We start from the raw sequence: 24,642 nt of genomic DNA, 5'->3' as shown, positions 1-24,642 counted from the left end.
TCAAGGTTACTATATGATGTAGATTATAAGCTTACATGTGTTATAAAATAGAGTGGACCAAAAACTATTAACATTACTATATGTCATAGATTGAAAGTATACTACAGAAATTTAGACAAGGACAAATATTACAAACAGTCTAGGTTAGTGATAAATGAACAGATAATACAGAATATTAAGGGAATAATTAGTAGACATATACAGGATCGATAATACATGTGGTAAACTTGCAGAGAGAGGTGTGGGTAAGAATTACATACATTTAGATATTAATTTACAAGAATATATGAAAAGGAAGAATGCTATTGAAGGGAAGAGAAGATGAAAGTTTGCAGAGTAAGTTATGTAGGGTGGCAGCAGGAGCATTCCCATTGGGTTACTAGATATGAGTGGAGAGTTTTTTTGAAGATAGAGTAGCTAGAGGTAGTACGAATGGATGGTGGTAGGGAGTTCCAGAGTCATGCTAGACTAAAGGATAGGAGGTGTTTGCCTGGGGGACGAGCTGGTTTGTATACTTCTAGAAGATTTTGGTTGTTAGACCTTAGCACTCTGTCAGGTAGGTGCATTTTAAATGCAGAGGAAAGGGAGGGACAGAGTGAGGGGTTGAGAATGAGCTTATGTGCTAGAGTGAGCTGGGTATAGATAAGCTGATTGGGTAGCTCTAGCCATTTTAGTTTGTGGAGAGAGGAACAGTGGTGAGTGGAAGACTTATGGCTAGTGGTGAACTTGGCAATTTTGTTGCAGCAACAAGATAGTTGAGTTTTCAGAGAGGATTGTAGATTAGTTAGGAGTGGGGCACCATAGAGGAGGGAGGGGATGAGAAAAGATGTAGAGAGGGTGAGTTTAGTGGTGGGTGTAAGATAATGATTTTCTCGATAAAGCATGCCTAGTTTTTGATGTTTTTTTTTTTATATTTAGTTGTATGTGGGAGTTAAATTTAAGCTGATTGTCAATTTGGATGCCAAGTAGCTTGGACTCTGATACCAGTTCCAGGGTTGTGTTGTTATGACTAGTAATACAAAATGTGTTTTTTGCTGAAAGGGGTGACTTTAGAGGGAGTAAATACCATTAATTTGGTTTTAGAAGCATTGAGTGCTAAGTGATTTTTTTCCATGCATTGTTCAGTGGAAGAAAAAGCATCTTGAGTTAGCTTTAGAAGTGTGGGGATAGAAGTGGCTGAGCAAATAAAGGTAGAGTCATCTGCATATTAGATGATATTAGAGAAAGGGATAGAGTTGCGGAAGTCATTAATAAATATATTAAAGAGGTGGGGACCCAATGTGGAACCTTGGGGAACTCCAGTTGGAGTATTAAGGAATGAGGAGGTTGCCTTTTTCCATTTTACTGCTTGATAGCTGTTGGATAAGTAGCTAGAGAACCAGTTCAGAGAGGAAGGAGATAGGTTAAGCTTAGAGAGTTTAGATAGAAGAAGTTTGTGGGAGATAGTGTTGAAGGCCTTAGAGAGATCCAGAAAAAGGGAAGAAACAGTATGACCTGAGTCTCGGGCTTTGTTTACAGTTTCCAGGAAGGAGAGGAGGGCTGTCATAGTATTGTGGCCTGGTCTGAAACCATGTTGTGTGGGAGTTAGTAGGTGGTTATCAATGAGATATGGTAGGAGTTGCAATTGGATACACTTTTCAAGGAGTTTAGAGATGGGAGACAGAATAGCAATGGGCCGGAAATTAGTCACATTGTTATTGTTGCCTCCTTTATGCAGGGGTATGATAAAGGCCTTTTTCCAAATTAGGGGTACTATGCTTTCTTGGATGGAGCGGTTTATTAAAATACTAATGGGGTAGGCAATTGCTTCGGCAGCTATGCTCAGGAATTGTGGAGGAATATTATCAGGAGCATTTGAACCAGGCTTCAGTTTTAGGAGGAGTTTTTTTATGGTAGATGTGGGTATGGGTTTTAAAGAGAAAGGTGGGGAGTGGGAGGAGGGGATATCTAGGGGTAGGGGTGATGAGGAGGGAGTGAGAGTGGAGTAAGAGGAGGAGGGTGTAGAGTTGGAGGATGGGAGAAGGGGTGCACTAGTGGTTGATGGTGGAGGGTAAGTAGACAAGGGTGGGGGTAAATGGGAAAGAGTAGTAGTGTTAGAGAAGGAAGAGGTTAATTTGGATATAGAGTCAATAAAAAAACAGTTAAATTGAGTAGCCAAGTCTGTATCGGAAGCATTTGGGTCTGGGGTGGGGGTGTCTGGTTTACTGGGATGTAGGAGAGTGGAGATGCCTTTCCAGAATTTCTGAGGGTTTGTTTTATTGTTGTTTTGGAGTGAGGAGAAGTAGTTTTGTCGGTCAGTGATGATGAGCTTTTTTACTTTATTTTGAAAAATATCTTGAAAAAGAATGTCAGTCTGTTGTCTTACATAAAAAATGTTACCATGACAGGGGTATTTGGAATGGAGGCTGGGAAACAGGGTAACACTGAAAATTGTAAAGAATTCTGTTATTGACTTACTTAGTGTTTGTGTTCTAAAAACATGGTCCCACATCCAGAAAGTATATGCCTGGTATAGGTATATACCTCACTGTAACCATTTCTGATTCCAAAACAGCCATTCCATGCTGCTCCACCACTATGGTCGGCCACCTCTGTGATCTATCACAAGTGCTAATGAGGCACGTGAGGGAGAGGTCTGTTCTAATTAGCCAACTGCTCTCCCCTGAAAATGCCTGTAATAAGACATTGATGTAATCACTTGGCTGTGTAAGTTATCTTGGCTGGAAGCTTGCATTCACCCAATCACATTAGAGGTAAGTGCCAGCGAGTTAAGCAAACAGGTAGTTTGGGGGTTGTTCATATGTCTGTTTATATGTAGCTGCATGCGTGTGTATGTGCAGAGGCATGAGTGGTGTGTGTGTGTGTGTGTGTGTGTGTGTGTGTGTGTGTGTGTGTGTGTGTGTGTGTGTGTGTGTGTGTGTGTGTGTGTTTGAGACAGTTGTTAAATGGGTGAATGTATTTGTGAACACAATTGGGTGGGGGGAGGCTGTATGTATATGTGTGTGTAAGTATAAATGTGTATATGGGGGGGGGGGTGCTGTCATACCTCCACACTCCCCTGGAGTAACAAGTAAGCCCTACAATATTAGGGGCACTATACATTAGGAATAACTCTATATTGTGTCTGAAAGGCACCTAGAAATAATAGAACAAACTTTTGTAGCATGAAAAACTTGAGGAGGAGAGGGAAAACAAGACACTAGGGTTAACTATTTATGTCTTGCCTCAAGGGAACTTAAAAATAATAGAACAAACTTTTGCACAAAATATGTGGTGGCAGGGGAACACTCTAGACACCAGGAATAAGCTATATAGAGTGTTCTCAGGACTTACACACACGCCACTAGACACTGGGGATTCTTCTAAAACATTACCTATGACTTCCAAAAAAAAATTTTTAAGTAAAGGGAGGGAGTTTCAGACTGTACACCCTCGACACAGAAAGCAGCAGCCTGATCCCACTACACTAACTGATTAGTTAGTACAGCATTTTGGTAACCCACTACAGTAACTGATTAGCTAGTACAGCATTTTTGTAACCCACTACACTAACTGATTAGTTAGTACAGCGTTTTGGTAACCCACTACACTAACTGATTAGTTAGTACAGCATTTTGGTAACCCACTACACTAACTGATTACTTAGTACAGCATTTTGGTAACCCACTACACTAACTGATTAGTTAGTACAGCATTTTGGTAACCCACTACACTAACTGATTACTTAGTACAGCATTTTGGTAACCCACTACACTAACTGATTAGTTAGTACAGCATTTTGTTTCACACAAGTATGAAACTAATGTCTGTCCTTATTCAGTGATTGCAACAGTCCAGGACTTACAAGAGACAGGGCACTTATAAGAGGCAACAGCAAGAGGTTCTATAAAATCAGAGGCAGTTAAGAGGGATGGGGCATGTCCATGTGTGAGGGGTGGCTTTGGCACAATGATGGGAGGAATGCTAGACCAGGGATAATACTTCGACTTTTACTTGGACTCACATAAACAGCTAATAGAGCATCAGGTCTAGCATCACAAAGCACTTTATGAGCACTAAGAAGTATGAAATGCTAGTGTCTGACATTATTCACTAAATGTAAGGATCTGAAGCAAAAAGAAGAAGGGACATTAGGGATTTTCTGTCAGCTCAGGGACAAGTAGGAGGTATGTTGGTGTGTGTGTGTGTGTGTGTGTGTGTGTGTGTGTGTGTGTGTGTGTGTGTGTGTGTGTGTGTGTGTGTGTTTGTATGTGTGTAGGAGAGGGAATGAGGGAGGGTGCACAGGAACCTGCAGAAACTAAAGAAGAGGGCAGAATTAGCACTGAGGAAAATGGCAGTGAAAGGAGAAGATAAAAGAAGTGCTAAAGGTAGTAGAGTGCACACATGAAAAAGAAAGCTAAAAGTCATGGGTAGAAAGAGTAAAATTGAAGGCAAAGATTCATTTTTCTATTTTATCTATAAATGTCAACAACATTAACTGTGAATGTCAATGAAATACAGTGGTTGGAAAAAAAACAACATTATGTGTTTATAATTCCTCTGATATTAGACCGTGTTCTGGGTGGGAAGGACAGCAATTTGGTAAACTGTGGGGGGATGGCAATCTTGAAATAGTTAGAAGTGAGACTTGTTCAGGAAATGTATATGAAGGAGGGTATAATAACAAAGGAAGTTGTTTTTCACTTAATGGTAAAGGATCTGGTTCTACAGTATCTTTATTTACCAAAAATCCATAAGGATTTTACCAATCCCCCTGGAAGATCAATTGTTTCTGGGCATGGGATATTGACAGACCCGTTATCCATTTATTTAACCCAATATCTGAAACCATTATTGAAAGGGGTACATTCTCAGATCCAAGATACTTCAGAATTTTTGAACATTAAACAGGAAATGCAGATAGGTAAAGGATGGTATCTATGTACTTTGAATGCGAGTTTGCTATACACTAATATTCCCCACTGGGAGGGCCTTATGGCCCTAGAATATTGGCTTGACTGGTTATCTTTATATAGCCCAGACTTCAACACCTTTTTTTTGTCTTGATGAGCATGTTTTAGCTAAAAATGTCTTTTATTTTCATGATGAATGTTATCTACAATTCAAGAGACTGCAATGGGGACAGCTTTTGCCCCAATATATGCAGATTTATTTATGGGGTATACTGAAGAACAAAATTTATATGATAGCTCCTATAATATTTTACTTGATGCAATGGACATCTGGCGAAGATACCTGGATGATTGTTGGTTAGTATGGAGGTCAGATTTGATGTATTTGCACAAATTTGGTGACTATTTAAATGAAGACAAATGGGGGATTAACTCAAACATATTTCATTTTTTGGCTGTGGATTTAACAGTAAATGAAGATGGTACCTTAAAAAGTAATGTTCATAGATTACCACAATATATATCACACATTTTGCAGAAAGTGAACAAAGTAGAGAGGGCTGAACTGTTGTTATATAAACAAAAAACTGCAGATAGTAAAATCAGATTGGTTACCAGTTATGGTAACAATACAAAAACTTTTGTGGATATATTGCAAAAACTTGGGGATACATTACTGACTAATGACAGGTCAAGTGAATTAATTCCCACAAGATGTCTTTTTTCATATCGGAGGGGTAAAACTTCGGCTAATTGGTTTAATCACTACAAAAAACCTTTTTGTTAGATTAGATTACAACAAGCAACTATTGAAGGAGATTTTTTTAAAGGGGTATCAACCATGTTGGCACTGTTCTCTTTGTAAATATGTTTGTAAAACTAAGCAATTTACATCTAAGAATACTCCTAAGGTACATTACATCTTTAACTTTGGTAACTGCAGTTCAGATTGGGACGTTTATTTGGCCACTTGCACACATTCAGCCTTTTATACTGGACAGACTTCTCAATTTTCAGGGCACGGATTTCTGCACATTTAAGTGACATCAAGTGTGGACAGCTATCCAATGCCCTGTATAGACATGTCCAAAACCATTCTTCAACTAAATTTACTTTTTTTGTGATTGACAGAATTATGTAACACCAGCAAATACCACTTAAACAATTGGAAAATAATAAAATTTTGATTTGTAGTATTCAATTGACAAAATTATGTCTAATAAACACAATATTTTAAACCGTAAAGAAAACTCCTGGATTTTTAGGCTGGGAGTTTAATTTCACCAGAGTTAAATGATTGGTTATTGGTAGCATGTGGTTTCTTATTTAAATGCTGTGTTTTTTGGGCCTGATTTTGATTGCACTGAATAAGGCATTTTTGCTGAAACTGGTCTGCTCATCAGTCATCCTTTTTTATAGGATGATTTGTCTTTGTTGGAAATAAAACTACATTTATATTTGCTGCAGACTATAGAGTGCTGGTCTTTTTGCTTTGATCTGCTGTTTGTTTCGACCATGCACTACACCCAAAATACTGTTTTCTGAACTTCATCCACATAGATTTAAAAAGTATAATTGATTCCAAGTTCTCTTCTCCTGTAGAAGCTGAATTTATGTACCTGCCCTAATACCATTTTAAGCTTATCTAAATCATTTTTATTAATACATTTTTTGAAATCTACATTTATCTTTTCTAAATGCCAGCATCTTAACTCTTCACCGTACTTGTGTGGCACTGGGTGTTTGAATTTATATGAATGCAAGGAAAGTGAAGAGTTAAGACGCTGGCATTTAGAAAAGATAAATGTAGATTTCAAAAAATTTATTGATAAAAATTGATTTAGATAAGCTTAAAATGGTATTAGGGCAGGTACATAAAGATAACTCTACAGGAGAAGAGAACTTGGAATCAATTATACTTTTTATATCTCTGTGGATGATGTGCAGAAAACAGTGTTTTGGGATGTTTCAAATGATTGCAAAGTATGACCTTTCATAAAGTTTAAGAAAAAAGGCTGACAAAAGGGACATAAAAACTGGAAAACTACAATATATTGACAACGTCTATGCAATCTTGATAAAAGCCCTATAAGTTAGAATAATACAAGATATTTATTTGAGTAATATAAGGTATTAATATTTATATAATAACAGGAAGGTATGGTGTGCCAGGAAAGCAAACTAAGGAACTCTTACTGTTAATTAAACACGTAATATATGAAATACAGGCAAGAAGGGGGTGTTGCTTTAGGTAATTTGTTAACAAGATGCAAAAATTTATACCTACAGTGTTTACAGCAGGTCAGCTGTATCACTGTTAATAAATGATTAGGAAAGTACTAAGATGAAATTGCAGAGGGGAGATGGCAAGGATGTTTCTTAGTGTTGAATTCAGTAAAATATTGTACATTGATGTTAATTTTTAGAGGAATAGTGGGGAGTTGGTTAAATGGGTAGACATTCCACAGTGTTTACTTAATGCAGATGATTTAATCCTGGTTTTTCAGCATAAATAGTTAATAGTAAGTTTATTTAAGAGAATGGAAATGACTTTATGGGAAGTGAGATTAAAAATAAATAGGAAATGTGTAAATGGTTTGAGACATGTTGAGATAACAAATATAGAATCAGCTTAAATGGAAATAAAACCTTTTGGTCTTACTTTTTGTGGCTAAGAAAGCATCCAGAGATGGTGGGAAGGTGTGATTTCCAAAATGAAGGACATAGATTGCTTTAGGATAACCTTCAAAATGTCCCTTAGAAAGAAAGTTTTTTCATAAATGACTTATAAGTTCTGTAGGTAGTATTTTTATTTTGCCTAAGGAAAGAGGAAAAAATAATAGACATATAACTTCAAAATATTTCTGAGGATCCCAATTAAATCCCATCAGAAGAAATATGGTTTATAATGAAGTAATGAAAGGCAGCCTGAATTTAGTTCATTTGAGAATGTTTTTTTGTTTAATACTATTGTATTATATTTTACAAAATACTAAGGATGGGACACAAATCTGTTGAGTATTTTTCATCTAAAATATATCAATTTTTGGGGATAGTTATGAAAAAGGAACGAGCATAAGATTCAGAGGGTAAGTAGAAATGGAGGAATTTTAGAATAGGATACATCAGTAGATAATAAATTGGCATGGCTTGAGGACTGCCAGAAAATATGGACCTTTTTTATTACGAAGATGGATATGTTACGAAAAGTGCACAGGAAAGAGAGAGAATTTGAAAGTGGAGAATTGGATACAGGGGAATACCAGAATGGTCTGACTTTTGTTGTGGCATCTGCACTTATTAATATTACCAGTTAAACAAAACCTGAGATATAAAACATTGACAAAAAGATGTGTCAAAGGCAATGATGCAATGTAGATCAAGATAATGACTGTGTTTTCTTAAAATGTACTAAACGTCAGACTTTTGGAGGTATGTTACACAAGGAATTCCCATCTGTCTTTTATAAAATTTGAAGACTATGGCATACCATGGAATACAAGTCTTATCTTCTATTTGGGTCTTACAGTTAGTAAGACACCAAGAACTATTATATAACAAGCTGCGTTGTTTGACAGACGTTCTGTGTAGACTAACATTTTGGTTATGGAGAAAAGAGGGGGAAGGGGGAATTATTTATTTTTCTTCGTTTTTTTTTCATAATTATTCGATTATATAAGCTGGAGTGTTTTTAATGTTGCATTTCACTGTCAGTATTGGAAAATGAATCCAAATACATGACATAGGAATATAACCCAGAGTCTTCTGATCTTCCAGCATTCAACCATTGATACTCTGTCCTTTGGTAACTGCCGCAGTGACCTGTGAAACAGTAGATACCAAGGGTGGTAATGAAAAAATAAGAAGAGATGTCTGAAGGTTAGAGCACTTGCTGAATGTGTGGCAGCTTAGGTTTAATGCAAGTGTAATATAGAGCAGCTGGGTTGCACAAATTAAAGAGGAAGCTACATATTGAAGGTTGAGCTACTCACAACAATTACAGTGGAAAGGAATATAGGAATAGAAATCTCAGGTAATATAAAAATATGCATTCAGTTCAGAAATAAAACTGCGTGGGATCCACAGATGCATAGCAGGAAGGTTCATTAGTAGAAATGGGAAATATATTATTTGGCTGTACAGACAAGTTATTAAGGCCACATCTGACACACAGCAAGTGCCTTTGGAGACCCATCTCCTGTAAGAATTGTGAAAGAAAATGTCAGCAAAAATGGTACGGGTGTACATCAAAAGATGCTAAGTAGAAACCTGCTGCTTACGTGGGTGAAGTGCTGGTAATGCAGCACCTAATACTATGACATAGAACGTAATGTAAACCTCAAATCAAGCCACACAAAAATTCTAAACATCATTCTTAGATAAAATGCCATCATATGACAGGCTTTAATGCTGTTTTTAAAGAATCAATATCATCTATCTATCTATCTATCTAGCTATCTATCTAGCTATGTAGCAATGCTTTTTTGTCGAACTGTCACATTAATGTTTCATCAAACTCTATTTTTAAGCTGTAATTTATTGAATGTTTTTCAATGAAGATATTTTTTATGTGTGAGTGTGTGTAAGGGATGGCATAAGAGAGTATGGGGGATTGTGTCCCCCTTCCCCCACCAACATGCATCATGTTAGTGTTTTGTTAGTTGTAGGGTGTTTTTTATTGTTATACAATGTTTTGGTAAAGTGCTGTTCAAATTTGTTTTGGGGGGATGATGGTGAATGTAAAGTTTGTTTGCTATATAATACTAGACACACAAACACACACACACACACACACACACACACACACACACACACACACACACACACACAAATATGCAGGTCTACTGAGGTTAATCCATATATCCATACTTCAGTAGATTGAACAGAAACAAACTGACAAAATGAAATCAAACCAAAAGAAATCATCTGCAAAAAGTGCATACATAACATTGGAGCATGCAAATAACAAAGAAAGTTTTTTATAGGTGGTCAAGTACCTTGCACCCCTCACACCCCCTGAAAATTATACATACCAACCCTGAGATGGCACAATACCAGGGAAAGGGTATATTCCCAACCCTAGTATTACATTGATCTCGCTGAGCAGTCGGTCAGCTTCCCTGTCGACCAAATGCAACAAGTAGGAAAACTTTTTATAGATATATATATATAAATAGATAGATGGTTCATGTTCATGGTAACTGATTGAAAAAGCACTTTCCTCAAACTCTGTCTTTCAAAGGCGAATACATTAAAATATGGAGTTACCAAAGAAGCTGCAAAACCTATATTTAAGTGTTTATTGAGGGAGGCAAGCCTTTCTGCACCTCCTCCTCTTTACCTTAAATATTCTAACACTGAGATTATACAATGACTCCCAATTAATATTCAAAAAAGTACACACTGATTGGTCAGCGTGCACGTTGTAAATCAGAGTTATAGTAATGGAAAAAGGTCCAGTCGCCCGAACTTTTTCCATTACTATAACTCTTTTTTTTTAACAGCAATGGAGAATGCAAGATTTCCATTTCTTCACACTGTCTCGCTATGTTAAACGAGTTTAACATAGCAAGACAGCCTTAAAAAAAGCAACAGAGATTCTCCGTTGCTTTTTTTAATGCTTTCTCCATTGCTTTTTTCAAAACTGTCTCTCTATGTTAAATGGGTTTAACATAGAGACAACTTTAAAAGCAACTGAGATTTTCCGTTGTTTTTTTTAAAGCTGTCTCGCTATGTTAAACCCATTTAACATAGTGAAACAGTTTGCAAAAAGCAACGGAGATCTTGCTTTCTCCGTTGCTTTTGCCCCCAGCTCTGATGTACTGCATAGTCATACGCATGTACAGTACATCAGAACTGCTGCAGAATACCAGGCAGCTGCAGAAGGGCAGCAAGAAGGCATTATACAATGCCATTATTTAAGAAAAGTAATTATTTTTTTTCTTAAATAATGTCATTGTATAATAGCAATAACCCACTTCTGGGTGTGGGTAATGCTGGATTTACCCACGGTTGGCTTTGTTTGGCCACTCGGGCTTCACCCTCATGACAATAAATCCAGCATTACCCACACCCAGGCATGGGTTATTGCTATGTTACACAACAGTAGGGAAATGGTGAAAACTCCCTTACCCCTGTATTCCACAATTTCACAGCTGTTGACAATATGCTAGCTTACTCTTCTATCGTCATTCATGCCACTTGATCACTTTTATTCAGATAACATGCACTCAACCAGAGTGTTATTTGTCAATATAGTAAGGACCCTATACATAAAATTCTGAACAGATGCTGTGATTCAGAAAACATTCTTTTATTGCTTATGTTATTCTGGCATGCTGATTACTATATATATATTTCTGTATTTTTTGAACAAAAAGTTAATATTAAATATACTGTTTATTAAAATAGACAATTTTATTTAGTAGTAAACTATCTTTGGGGATAAAATGAAATTTCATAAAGAAATTTCATAAAATTTCAGGAAACAATGAACACAATAAAATGAAAATCCAGTAGCACAGATGCCCCCTGTATTCTGCTAATATCTTTCTGCAAGACTGTCTGGAAGCTGTTATAAAATGTTCTGTTGCTCACAGATTGTTTGATAAATCTGCTGCAAAGTGCATTATTAAACATTCTGCTTATTATAACACCAAGGGTATTGCCCTGTGTCAAATGTATAAAATACTGACTACATTAATTATAGTAACAAAGCGATGACTGTGCACATTAATGAAACCCAGACAGCAGAAACCCAACCGTGTTCTACCATGTTGGTATCACACAGAATATGCATTCGGGTCTGTATGGTACTTTCCTTTTTTTTTTTTCTGTTTTGTAAGCTATTAATTTCATCTTCGGTTACATACTTCCAAGAGATTTCCAGAGCTTCTATTTCCCTAAGTCCAGGGCAAATGCAGTTACCCCTGTAGACTACGCTGATTGTATTTTATGTTCTGATTTCTGTCCTTGCAGGCTTCCTCCATTATCTACTACCGTGTTGCTGTCAGCCATTTGCATGACTGCATACCTGTGCTCCACATTGTCTCTGACTTCTCTAGCACCAATAGAGACATGAGTCGTAATCAGAATGGGTGGAATGTGCTGTGGCAGTTCTGTCAAACTGACGTATACAGCAGTCCTTCAATGCTCCTTCACTGGGTAAACAGCTATTTCATAAATGTGAGCTATGGACACCCTGGAAATATTGGATCTTTGGAATCTGCAGTCACATGAGCACATTGAAGTGTTGTGGGATCAATCCACATCTGCATTCTGACTATTAATAGACCCTTCATCTCCACCTACTCACCTCTGTGTAAATTAGTTTGTTCTTTCCAAGAGCTGTGCTACAGACTGACACATCATCATTGAGGTGTACCTAGTCCACATAAGTTCAATGGTGGCAAACACTTCCCTTTATACATCATCATCATCATCATCACTGAGGAGTACTTAGTCCACATAAGTTCAATGGTGTTAAACATTTACCTCTACACATGATCATCATAGAAGAGTGCCTAGTCCACATAAGTTCAATGGCATTAAACATTTACCTCTACACATCATCATCAAAGAGTACCTAAACCACATAAGTTCAATGGCGTTAAACATTTACCTCTACACAACATCATCATCATCATCGAAGAGTGCCTAGTCCACATACGTTCAATGGCGTTAAACATTTACCTCTGCACATCATCATCATCAAAGAGTACCTAGTCCACATAAGTTCAATGGTGTTAAACATTTACCTCTACACATCATCATCATCGAAGAGTACCTAGACCACATAAGTTCAATGGCGTTAAACATTTACCTCTACACATCATCATCATCGAAGAGTACCTAGACCACATAAGTTCAATGGCGTTAAACATTTACCTCTAAACATCATCATCGAAGAGTACCTAGACCACATAAGTTCAATGGTGTTAAACATTTACCTCTACACAACATCATCATCATCGAAGAGTACCTAGACCACATAAGTTCAATGGTGTTAAACATTTACCTCTACACAACATCATCATCATTGAGGAGTACTTAGTCTGTGCAAGTTCAATGGCGTTAAACATTTACCTCTACTCCATCTCTTCCTGAGAGTCCATTTAGGCCAGGCTCACCCTAAGAGAAAGAAGATAAAAAGTAGGAAAAATAAAACTTAGAAAATTCCAGTGTTAGTATTTTCAGCCACCTCATATTTAACACAACAATTTGCAAAATAGCATAAACTCTGAATCATTTTTACAATCTTTCTGTTTATCATCAAAGTGTATTGACGTCATTGGTTAACTGGCTTCAGACATCATGGGATGGAGAAGCATATTTTTACCTGGACTGTGATCTACAGGATTGGTGTACATTAGTGCCATTATACCAGTGCCCTGTGTTTGACTACAGGTAGAGATTTCTCAGTAGGCTGCCAAAGTGCAAACATTTTGAGTGTCCAGGGTAGCACTTGGATCTAAAGGAGCACATACAGGTATCAATCCCAAGGTCTGACTGACACTAATAACAATTTGCACAGAAGCATCTGTGCATCTGTTATATGTGGATATGTGTGTGTGGGGTGGGGTGGTGGGGGGTGGGACATACCCACAATAAAAGAAGGCTTCCATGTGGATGTCAAGTATGATCTCTACCCACTGCTCATCTCAAAATGGATTCCCAGTAGACAGTAAGTAGAAGGAAGACCAGTTTAAATTAAATCAGATCATACTCGTCCTCCCTTGCTACCATTAAAGGAAATAAACACATAACATGTGCCATGATGTGTTTTCTGTCTATCCAGTTAACTGAACATTCAGAAGTAAATCCCTTTACCATTTCATGATGTGTTTTCTGTCTATCCAGTTAACTGAACATTCAGAAGTAAATCCCTTTACATTTTTTAATGATCACATGTCAGGCTTATAACACAGTTAATATATGTTTTTATTAGTTTCTATATGGATTTTCTAGATTCATAACTGTAGGTCCCCTATTAAGGTGTGCAGAAGATGCCTCAATAAAAGGTAATCTGGTATTCTTTACTACAGATAATGCCAACTACAGCAACTCACAGTTCCAGAAGGTGTACAGTTTAGTTAATATTACCTTACTTCCTTTCTGGCCAGGAAGCCCATCTTCACCTGGTCGTCCCTTTTTGCCCTATAAAAACACATGAAGTTAAAATAAGTAATCATTTTTACAGCTGATTTGATGACTTTGTCTTTTTATACATATCCTCTTAATAATGATAAATATCTATATATACGTTCAAACACATGGATTTCTCTCTTCATATATACTATGTTTTACTTGTTAGTAACTGTCTTTACATGCCAAATGAATGTAGTGGTTTGAAGGTGGTGTTTATAAAGTTACCTCAGTACTCTGATGCCATCTCCCAGCCCACAGCAGTTCAACAAAATACTGTACATACACCAGGTAGGTACCTGAGCATGTGTGTGTGTGTGTGTGTGTGTGTGTGTGTGTGTGTGTGTGTGTGTGTGTGTGTGTGTGTATATATATATATATATATATATATATATATATATATATATATGTGTCTTCAAAAAATAAAGTAAAAATAACATTGCAAGACTATCTTCCCCCAGATTAGCGGCATACTTTCTATCTTCAGCAGTGATACATGAACTGAGATAGACATAACAGTAGGTTCCTCCATTGTCTCATTTAATTTATTATCAAATATATTTTAACAGATGACCCTACTATTTCATGGCATTTAAGACCAGCATTTATAATAGAATCAGTGAGACTTCTATTCTTGAACTGTAACATTTCAGTCGTGCAATGTTTTCTGGAAGATTTATTTTGCAGAATTACATGAAATAAACTTTCTGTATTGACTATGGACTATTTTGCCACCCTAATTCATGAACAAGGGTGCTAAACAAGGATGCCAAAAGAGAAACAGAAGTAGGATGTCCTGAAGATGATGGCATGATGCCTAACAGGGACGTGTCATTAATTTGACTTCAGGCTTAAAGTTTAGTAATTTTCCAGAATTACTCTTCAGTGATCTGATCTGAAAAAAGAACTACATTTTGCACCCTAAAAATGATTGCACTCTTCCTTTATGTGTATTTCTGCTGGCAAATTAAAAAAAAAAATGTTTTCTGTATTCACTGCATTTTTTCCTTATCAAATATGTACTGCAGTTTTGGGAAAATTTAACATTATGACACTTTGATAACTCCATAGTGAAACTTGTCATCTTTTTGAACCAAGACATAGTTTTATGTTTGTAAGCTTCTGAGCCCCCAAGCCTTTCTGTGTCAGAGGGAAGCCTTCTAGCTTATCAGTGGGAGTGGTAAGCACTAGGTAGCCTATCTAGCCTACAGATTTGCTGTACCCAGGACTGTAAGATTCTGAGTGGTACCAAAAAGTCTGCTCTTCAATTCTTCCCTTAGATCTGTTAGTTCTCTCCTCTCCTGCACTTTTACTAGCTTATTAGTCTAGCACTTTACCAGACTTCTTGTAGCAATTATTGTAGCACATAAAAGTGCTACCAGCACTAAGCATTCTACAAGGAAACAGCCCTCCAGGCATGTCTAAAGGTCAGTTCCCTGTGCTTTCTCCTATTAACCTGGTGAACTTGGGCATCCTGAGGCAAAGTAGCAACTGCCTCATGTACACTGACAACCCTCTTCTCTTACCTCACAACACTCAGACATTTGAGAGATGCACTTATATATCCAAATTTGAAGCCATGCACTCTCCAGCCAAGACTGGAATAGCTGGTCAAGAGGAGATGGTCAACACTTGCACCACACCACATGGAACACACACCAGTACTGCCTTCACATAAAAACACAAACCACACTCCCACCTTCACTGAGGCTCTCAATAAAAATCTACCCAAACAGCAGAAACCTCCAAGGCAGAAACACACTCGACCACCACAACACAACACTAATCATGAGACACATAACTCTCCTAAACAGTGTGCCACTAAACCAAAGCCCCTAAGGCAAAACAGCATGCCCAACACACTAGTTATAGGTGACTCGATAGTGAGGCACACTGAGATATCCCACTCACTAGGTTGAATAAAATCAGGTGCCAGGATCCACCACATAACGCATGCACTCAGGTCCCTCAACAACAGGTACAAATATGATGCTGTCATTGTACATGTGGGTGTGAATGACCTGAGATGTACCTCCCCGGACTACATGAAAAGAGACATAGAGGAGCTGTTGGATTATGTAGCCCAGGCGGGCATGACCCTAGCCCTGAGCAGCCTCCTACCATCACCCAGAATTATATCACAGTACAAGCAGAACATGATTGATTTCAACAATTGGCTAAGTTTCTGGTGTCATTCTAAGGGGATACAGTAGCTGTCTGCCTGGGATGACATGACTGACAGACCTCGATTCTTTGCCAGAGATGGCCTGCATCTCCCACCCTTGGACTTCTAGATACTAGCCAAGGCTCTTACCACCCCTATATTGCCTTTTTTAGGTGGTGTTCCAAAACCGAATTACCACCATAACAGCTACAAACAAATGCAATCTGAGGGTCATGCTGCTCAATGCATGAAGTCTAAATCTCAAAATGCACTTGCTGGAAGCACCCTTTAAAATGGAGAACATCGACATTTGTGCTGTAACAGAGACCTAGTTCAAGGCAGTAGAAAGCACCCCTACACTACCAAGCTATAACTCATTCCACACCTTTTGGCCGCAGAACTTTGATTGAAGCTCCAAAGGCGGTGGTGTTTCCATATTCAGAAAGGATGCACCCACCTCCAGACTGGTAGCCCAACATAATGCATCAGAGATACTTCAGGTGCAACTAACATTGGGCAAGACAGCAATTCAGGTTGTAGCCTGCTATAGGCCCCCAACCATGTCCCAAGACTCACACTCCATGTTCCTAAGCACCCTGGAAAATATAACCAACCTAACACTCTCATACTAGGCGACTTCAACTACCCCTTCATTAACTGGGAAAACTACTCATGTACCAATACACTTGCACAATGTTTCCTAGAATTCATTAATTCCAATGCCTTGGACCTGCTCGTTCTTACCCCCACTAGAGGTAGCAACATCCTTGACCTGGTCATTACTAACATGGGTGACTGTTGCTCTACACCAGTAGTGAACTCCTCCCTGGTCAGATCTGACCACAAACAAACCACCTTGGAAATCCATATCCCTCCCACCACACCACCTGCAAAGGTAACCACCATGAAAAACTTTTCCAAAGCTAACTTTGGGCTCCTAAAAAGAGAGGTGGCTAACTTCACAGAACCCATGCAAATGGAGAATAGTTGCATGACCTCCGAATCATACACCAATGCACTGTATGAACATGTACACAAATGCATGGATCTCACCATACCCAATAGAACCAAGATGCCCTCCTCCAAAATACGGAACCCAATCTGGTGGTCCCCTGCCATAAATAAACTCTACAACAGAAGGAGGAAACTGATGCAGAATAAGGTGAAATCCCAAGAGTGGAAAAACTCCTTTATCAGCCTCAACAAAAAGTTGAGATCCCTCACCAAATCCTATAAATCTAGCTATGAAAACAGAATTGTAGCAGATAGTAAAGACGACCACAAGGCCTTCTATAGTTATGTAAAGAATCTCCACGGCAATACCCAGATTTGCTCTGAGCTACTGCACAATGGTACCTCCTATACCGAGCCAACAGATATTGCCAATATACTGGCCGACAGATTCAGTGCCAACTTTACCCCTCTCTACCCCACCAAAGGACCAATCACAATACCAGTAGATTGCCAGGCACCCAGTATTACTGCTGCAGAGGTTAAAACAGCACTGTCCAAGGCCACAAATACAGCTTCGATGGGACCTGACAATATCCCTGGCTGTGTTCTACATGAACTACAGAGTGAACATCCACCTCACCTGTGTGCCCTGTTCAATCACAGCCTCACCTCTCCAAAAAGGAGGAGCGACTACAGACCCTGGGAACTATCGCCCCATTAGCCTGATGAGTCGGATATGCAAAGCTATGGAACGCATCATCATGGACCCAATAAACAAGGATATAGGGAATCTCCAAACTCTGGATCCCACATAGTTTGGTTTTGTGAAGGGTAGATCATGCCTGCTCAACCTGGTCGACTTCTTTGAGTCAATCACCAGAGCTGTGGATAAAGGCAAGGTGATTTATACAGCCTGTCTTGATCTGGCCAAGGCCTTTGATACTATTCCCCACTCAGGAATCACAGAAAATCTCACTAAGCTAGGCATCAACTGCTATATCACTAGGTGGGTTGCAAACTAGCTCACAGACAGAACCCACAGTGTGAAAGTAGCTGACTCCAAGTCAGACTGCTGACCAGTCACGAGTGGAGTCCCACAATGTTCGGTCCTGGGTCCTCTCCTGTTTGGTATCAACTTCTCTTATAAAAGATCTGGGAACACTGGTTGACAGCAACCTCTCTTTTGACTACCACATTGCCACTGTGGTCAAAATGTCCTTCTATGTGACACATCTCATTACTAAGGGTTTTGCAACCAGGAAGAAAGAGGTCATTGTCTCTTCTCTTCCCTCATTAAGCAAACCATTGAGTACAATGCCCTATTTGGCATGTACCTCACTAAACTCCTACAACAACTGGAGAGGCCACAAAAGTACCTCACAAAGAGGATCTTAGGCCTTAAACACTTGCCCTATATGGACAGACTCAAAAAACTCCAACTATTCTCTGTCTCATATTGCCTACTAAGGTCGGGTGGCATGATGCCAGGGTAATCCTATGGGCTAGGCTTGTAAAGGCTCCAGGGCCATTAGCCTTGTACACACCTATGAACCTATATATATATATATATATATATATATATATATATATATATATATATATATATATATATATATATATATATATATACATATGTATATATAATAGGTTGTAACTATGTCCAGAACAGTTTTTATGACAGTCTGACTCATACAACAGCATACAAAAGATCTAAAGTGGCTAGTCAAACTCTGAACATTGCTAAATTTCCAACTGCAACTGTATTAGTATGGGGGAGGGCTGCACCCTACACCCTCCTACTTAATTATTCTAAATTCAAGTTTGGAAACGTTTGGAAATACACTAAGACAGAGAAAATGTTTCTTCATCATCAAAACCAAGCAGTTAATTTTGCTGAAGATTACATTAATAGGACTTGAAGAATTTCATCATGCATTTTTCAAAGTTTTGTGCATCAGCCCATGGCTAATCCACAATCTGTCTACATTCCTTATGGCAACATGATCTTCTGTAATCCCAAGCACCTGACATTCATTTTATTAAAAATCAGTTCTCCAAATTTAACATTTTTGATTTATGTCTCTGTAAAGAGTTAAAAACTCTTAGTGTAATATACTTCATTTATTTTGATTCATACCACTTCATAACTTTGGTAATTTGTAACTAGGATATATAACTCAGAAACTTCTGCCCTACTCTTTAATTGTGATAGTTGTCATTTGTTGGACCTGGGGTAAATAAATTTCTGTAAACTGAAAGAAAATTGCACATTCAACTTAAAACACTATGAGAAATACTAATGGTGATTTTTTTTTTGTTGTAAAGTTCCATAGATGTTTCACAGGAATCTAGCAATAACTCTTCATCATCTTCTTTCGGCTGTTCCTGTGAGGGGTCACCACAGCGGATCATCTGTTTCCATTTCTTCCTGTCCTCTGCATCTTGCTCTGTCACACCAACCACCTGCATGTCCTCTCTCACCACATCCATAAACCTTATCTTAGGCCTTCCTCTTTTCCTGTTACCTGGTAGTTCATCCTTAGCATCTTTTTCCCAATATACTCAGCATCCCTCCTCAGCACATGTCCAAACCAATGTAATCTTGCCTCTCTGGCTTTGTCTCCAAACCTTCCAACCTGGGCTGACCCTCTAATATACTTATTCCTAATCCTGTCCACCCTCATCACACCCAGTGCAAATCTTAACATCTTTAACTCTGCCACATCCGGCTCTAACTCCTGCCTTTTTGTCAATGCCACTGTCTCCAACCCATATAACATAGCTGGTCTCACTACCCTCTTGTAGACCTTCCCTTTCACTCTTACTAGTACTCATCTGTCACAAATCACTCCTGACACTCTTCTCCATCCACTCCATCCTGCCTGTACTCTCTTCTTCACCTCTCTTCCACACTCACCATTACTCTGAACTATTGATCCCAAGTATTTAAACTCATCCACCTTCACCACCTCTACTCCTTGCATCCTCACCATTCCTCTATCCCCCCTCTCATTCACACACATATATTCTGTCTTAGTCCTGCTGACCTTCATTCCTCTTCTCTCTAGAGCATACCTCCATCTCTCCAGGGTCTCCTCCACCTGTTTCCTACTCTCACTATAGATCACGATGTCATCTGCAAACATCATAGTCCATGACGACTCCTGTCTGATCTCGTCTGTCAACCTGTCCATCACCATTGCAAATAAGAAAGGGCTCAGAGCTGATCCTTGATGTAATCCCACCTCCACCTTAAATGCATCCGTCACTCCCAGCGCAGACCTCACCGCTGTCACACTACCCTCGTACATATCCTGTACCACTTTTACATACTTCTCTGACACTCCCGACTTCCTCATTCAATACCACAACTCCTCTCTTGGCACCCTGTCATATGCTTTCTCTATGTCTACAAAAACATAATGCAACTCCTTCTGACCTTCTCTGTACTTCTCCATCAACACTCTCAGAGCAAACACTGCATCTGTAGTGCTCTTTCCCAGCATGAAACCATACTGCTGATCACTAATAACACAAATTTAAAAAAATTTCCAGATAATGAAAGTGCAGGTACTTTGGCAAATGTCACTTCATAATGCAGGCAATGTTTAATGCTCTGGACAAAGCTGTTCGGTATAGCAATTTATTCAGATCTACTTCTGAATCTGGAAATACTGAAATGTCGAATTACTGTTTTCAAGACCAGAAGTTCAAAAGTGCACAAACACGAAACCATACAACACTGAAATTGAAACACCATAAAACACAAAACAAACCCCAATCCCTCCCCAACATAAAACAAAAACAATAATAAACTTAAAACAAATAACACGGCATATGTTTTGCCCCCTGCACCCCTACACCCCAATACTCATATATACCAACTCGAGGTCGGACTAACTCAAAAAAAAACCCTACTTGTACATGACTTACACTCCCATTGCACACTTACACTCACTAATAACACACACACACACTACACATGAACCTGGTGCTCCAGTTTCCTCCCACGATACAAAGACATGTGTCTGGAGCGTTAATCCCTGGGCCTCCACTGAAAATTGGCTCGTTCCAAGTCGGACTTTCCCAGTAAACAAATGATAAATAAATAAATAAATATGTACAAAAATCACCACTTTCAACACTTAGACACACACTCTACCACCTACCTACCCCAACCTACACCTAAAACTCCCCCAAAAAACTTAAAACTAACACACTTCTACCCAAAACCCTAAAAAACTAAACACCTGCCTTAATCTCCGTACATAACCAGACATCAGCTGCCATATGGAAATCCCAACCCACAATGCTCCTTAAAGAAACAATACACTACACACCACACCTACCGTGGATTTGGGAAACTTAGATTCATTAAAGTGCAGTTTTGAACAACTGCACTTTCGACATTCCGGTCTCGAAATAATGAAATTCAATATTTTAATATTTCGAGATTCAAAAGTGGACCGATTTCTTCACAGCACCTCATTATTGAGACAGCTGTCAGCTACTATTTACAGGCCATCTAAATATAAGAAAATGCTGAAGAATAAGACAGAAGGCATTAATCTTTCTCTCCAAACACATTTGTCTCACTACTTCCACAGTCAATGTACAATGCAAGGAAACATCTCGACCTTAACAAATGCTTATTGTCATAAAAAATATATTTTTCCTAATAAAAGTCATCAACATACAGAAATGTATAACTTAAGAGCACTTCATTCTGATGTATTCCAAGTAGAAACAAAGGTGTACAATTTGATCCAATGAGCAGCCATCAGTATTGAATTTATTTTTACTAGCAGCATTCTTTAACCTAAAGTAAACATTAAGTTCTTGGGAGTAAAATCGTCAAGAAGAGTATATGTCGGAGTGACTGTGATGACTTATATGGATGGTGGTGTGCAAGAGCAAAAAACACTAAAAATATCAAAAGCAACTATGGAAGAATGTCAGACACCTCTTTGCTAACGCACCTTTGCTTTGGAACACCTGGAGAGGTATATTTTATAAATCATTTTAACCAGCCACCATGGGTCACTAACTGCACTTTAATAATAATTGAACAGATGACATTATAATTATCAAAGCCTTTGAATTTTATGTCTGAGAATGTATGGAATTTCCCCTTTAGGAACACCTGGACTCCAGTGCTTTAAATGCATATTAACAAGGACATAATCACTACGTTTTAAGAAAAAAAGAAGTTACAGATAAAAATAATCATATTTAACTATTGGTGCTGTTTTATTGGTATGACTGGAAGGACTGTTCTCAGAAATGTTAACTTTCATGTAGTAAGTGTAGGTCTTCATCAGCCAGCAGTACAAAAAAATATACATGTAAAAATAATGTCTACATAACCCAGACTCAGTGCAATATTTAAAAGAGTATTTGTCGGTTACAAACTGAGGGATTATAAAATGGAATATGAATCAGTATAGCCTACTCATAGCACTTAACTGAGGAGAAACTCTTGATAACTGACAGAATACATTCATGCATTTTTATTGCAAAAGTAAAACTTAAGGATAGATACTGAGAAGGTATATAATCAAGGAAGAAAGGTCCAGAATGGAAAGCTGTTAGAATGTTAAAGAAGAATTTTGGTAGTTTGTTTGATGTTGGAAGAATTAGTGACTGTCATGATAGTAATTTAAAGTTTTAAGCATTGTTGTGCATAAAAATAGCAAAATATGAGGTATTTGTTGAGTCATGCAGAGATGGCTCTTTTTTTATTTTTTTCTGAAGGCATCACTGATTGTGTATGTAGCTTTAAGGTGTTTGAAACCTGCAGCTTTGCTTGCGCAACAGTCATAACATGATGCTTCTAATCTGTTACAAAAACACCAGGTGTGTCATTAGTAGACATCACTAAGAGTTAGCATGCTGTACTTACCAGCTCAGTGAGGTCATGAAAGTCAAGAGTAGACTGCTAATTTGGGAAGGATAGATACTATGACTTTAATAATGCATTTTTTTTGTAACTGGAAGAAAGAAGATGCCTCTAAAATGGCAAGGCAGTAAATGTGACATATGTGAAGAAATAGTCTGAATATAAATTAGATACACACACACACACACACACATATATATATATATATATATATATATATATATATATATATATATATATATATATATATAGGTTTACTACCAAAATCTTGCATCTGCTATGTGCGAATGTCCATATTTCGAACGGAAATGTCAGAAATCAAATCTACAAACATAAACATGACCGAACGAGGTATTTCAGGAAAGTCAACATCTCAGGGATGTCGGCTTTACCAAATATATTACACTTCCGGTCATGAGCAACAAATGTTTTTTCAGGGGGGCAAGCCCCCCTGCACCCCTCATACCCCTTGCTACTTCTATGTACAAACTCCGAGATTGCACTACAGTGAGGGAAAGGGTACATTTTCTGATCCCCACTACAGTGCAATCTGAAATTCAAAATGTTGAATCCACAACAGCAAATACTAGTAAGCATTTGCTGTTGTGAGCTCAACATTTCTTTTTTCATTATTTTCAAATGTTGAACTAGGGCATTCAGTGCTTCCAATTCAGGCATAGTGCAATCACCCTTTTGATAGTAAACCTATATATATGGGTCCTCTTCAGAAGATCGAATGTTCAAAAAACTAAAAATCAAAATATCTAAAATTCAAAATATTGAAAATGGAATTTTCCCTTTCTCCGAAGTTGTGCAGTCTCAGAGTGGGTATATATAATTAGCAGGGGGTGTGGCGGGGGTGCAGCATTAAAAATGTTTTCGATATTTTGAGTTTTGGATATTTTGATTTTCAGTCTTTTGAACTTTTAGTTTTCTGACATCGACCCATATATCTGTGTGTGTGTGTGTGTGTGTGTGTGTGTGTGTGTGTGTGTGTGTGTGTGTGTGTGTGTGTATATATATGGGTCTACTTTGTTTGATAGAAAACACATTTTAATGAAACTCATTTCGTCAAAGCCTCATTTCACTGAAAATGAATTGCCTGAGCACTATTAACTGAACGCTCACTTCACTGAAAACTCATTTGACTGAAACTCATTTAATCTAAACAGGTATATGGCCTGTTCCCTACTGTAGAGCGATCCTGGAGCCTATTGGGGGCTGTTTGGGTATATATTATTTTCTGGAAAGAGTTATTCATTTGACTTGTAAGAATCCATGTCAATGGTTTACAACATTTAAAATAGGTGTCACAACCCCCCATTGTATACATACATATATATATATATATATATATATATATATATATATATGGTTCCACTTCATATCATCGAATTATCATTTCATCGAATTTCAAATCGTCGAGACCAAATCGTCGAAAATTCATTTAGTCAAAAACTCATATCATCGAATCTCAAATCATTGAAAACTATAAAGCAAATAGAAATAACATTCCACAAAGTTTTTACTACGTTTATGCAGGGGGGGCAAGCCCCCCTGTACCCTCCCATGTGGTGGGCTCCACCCCC

General features: G+C 38.1%; 1 protein-coding gene across 1 annotated transcript in view; it reads right to left on the bottom strand.

The window, feature by feature from the left end:
• The window catches only part of COL28A1 (collagen type XXVIII alpha 1 chain), a 914,882-nt gene that overhangs the window by 717,459 nt on the left and 172,781 nt on the right, over positions 1-24,642 (bottom strand). The window contains exons 6-7 of the mRNA XM_044075485.1: positions 13,995-14,048; positions 12,978-13,022 (exon numbers count right to left, since the gene is read on the bottom strand). Coding sequence (XP_043931420.1) covers positions 12,978-13,022; positions 13,995-14,048 — 99 coding nt within the window. The remainder of the gene's footprint in view (positions 1-12,977; positions 13,023-13,994; positions 14,049-24,642) is intronic.

The sequence above is a fragment of the Protopterus annectens genome, chromosome 6.part1 (assembly GCF_019279795.1).
Source record: "Protopterus annectens isolate FY-2018-M chromosome 6.part1, PAN1.0, whole genome shotgun sequence".
NCBI lineage: Eukaryota > Metazoa > Chordata > Ceratodontiformes > Protopteridae > Protopterus > Protopterus annectens.
The sequence above is the reverse complement of the archived record's forward strand: the minus strand, read 5'-3'. Positions and strand labels throughout refer to the sequence as shown.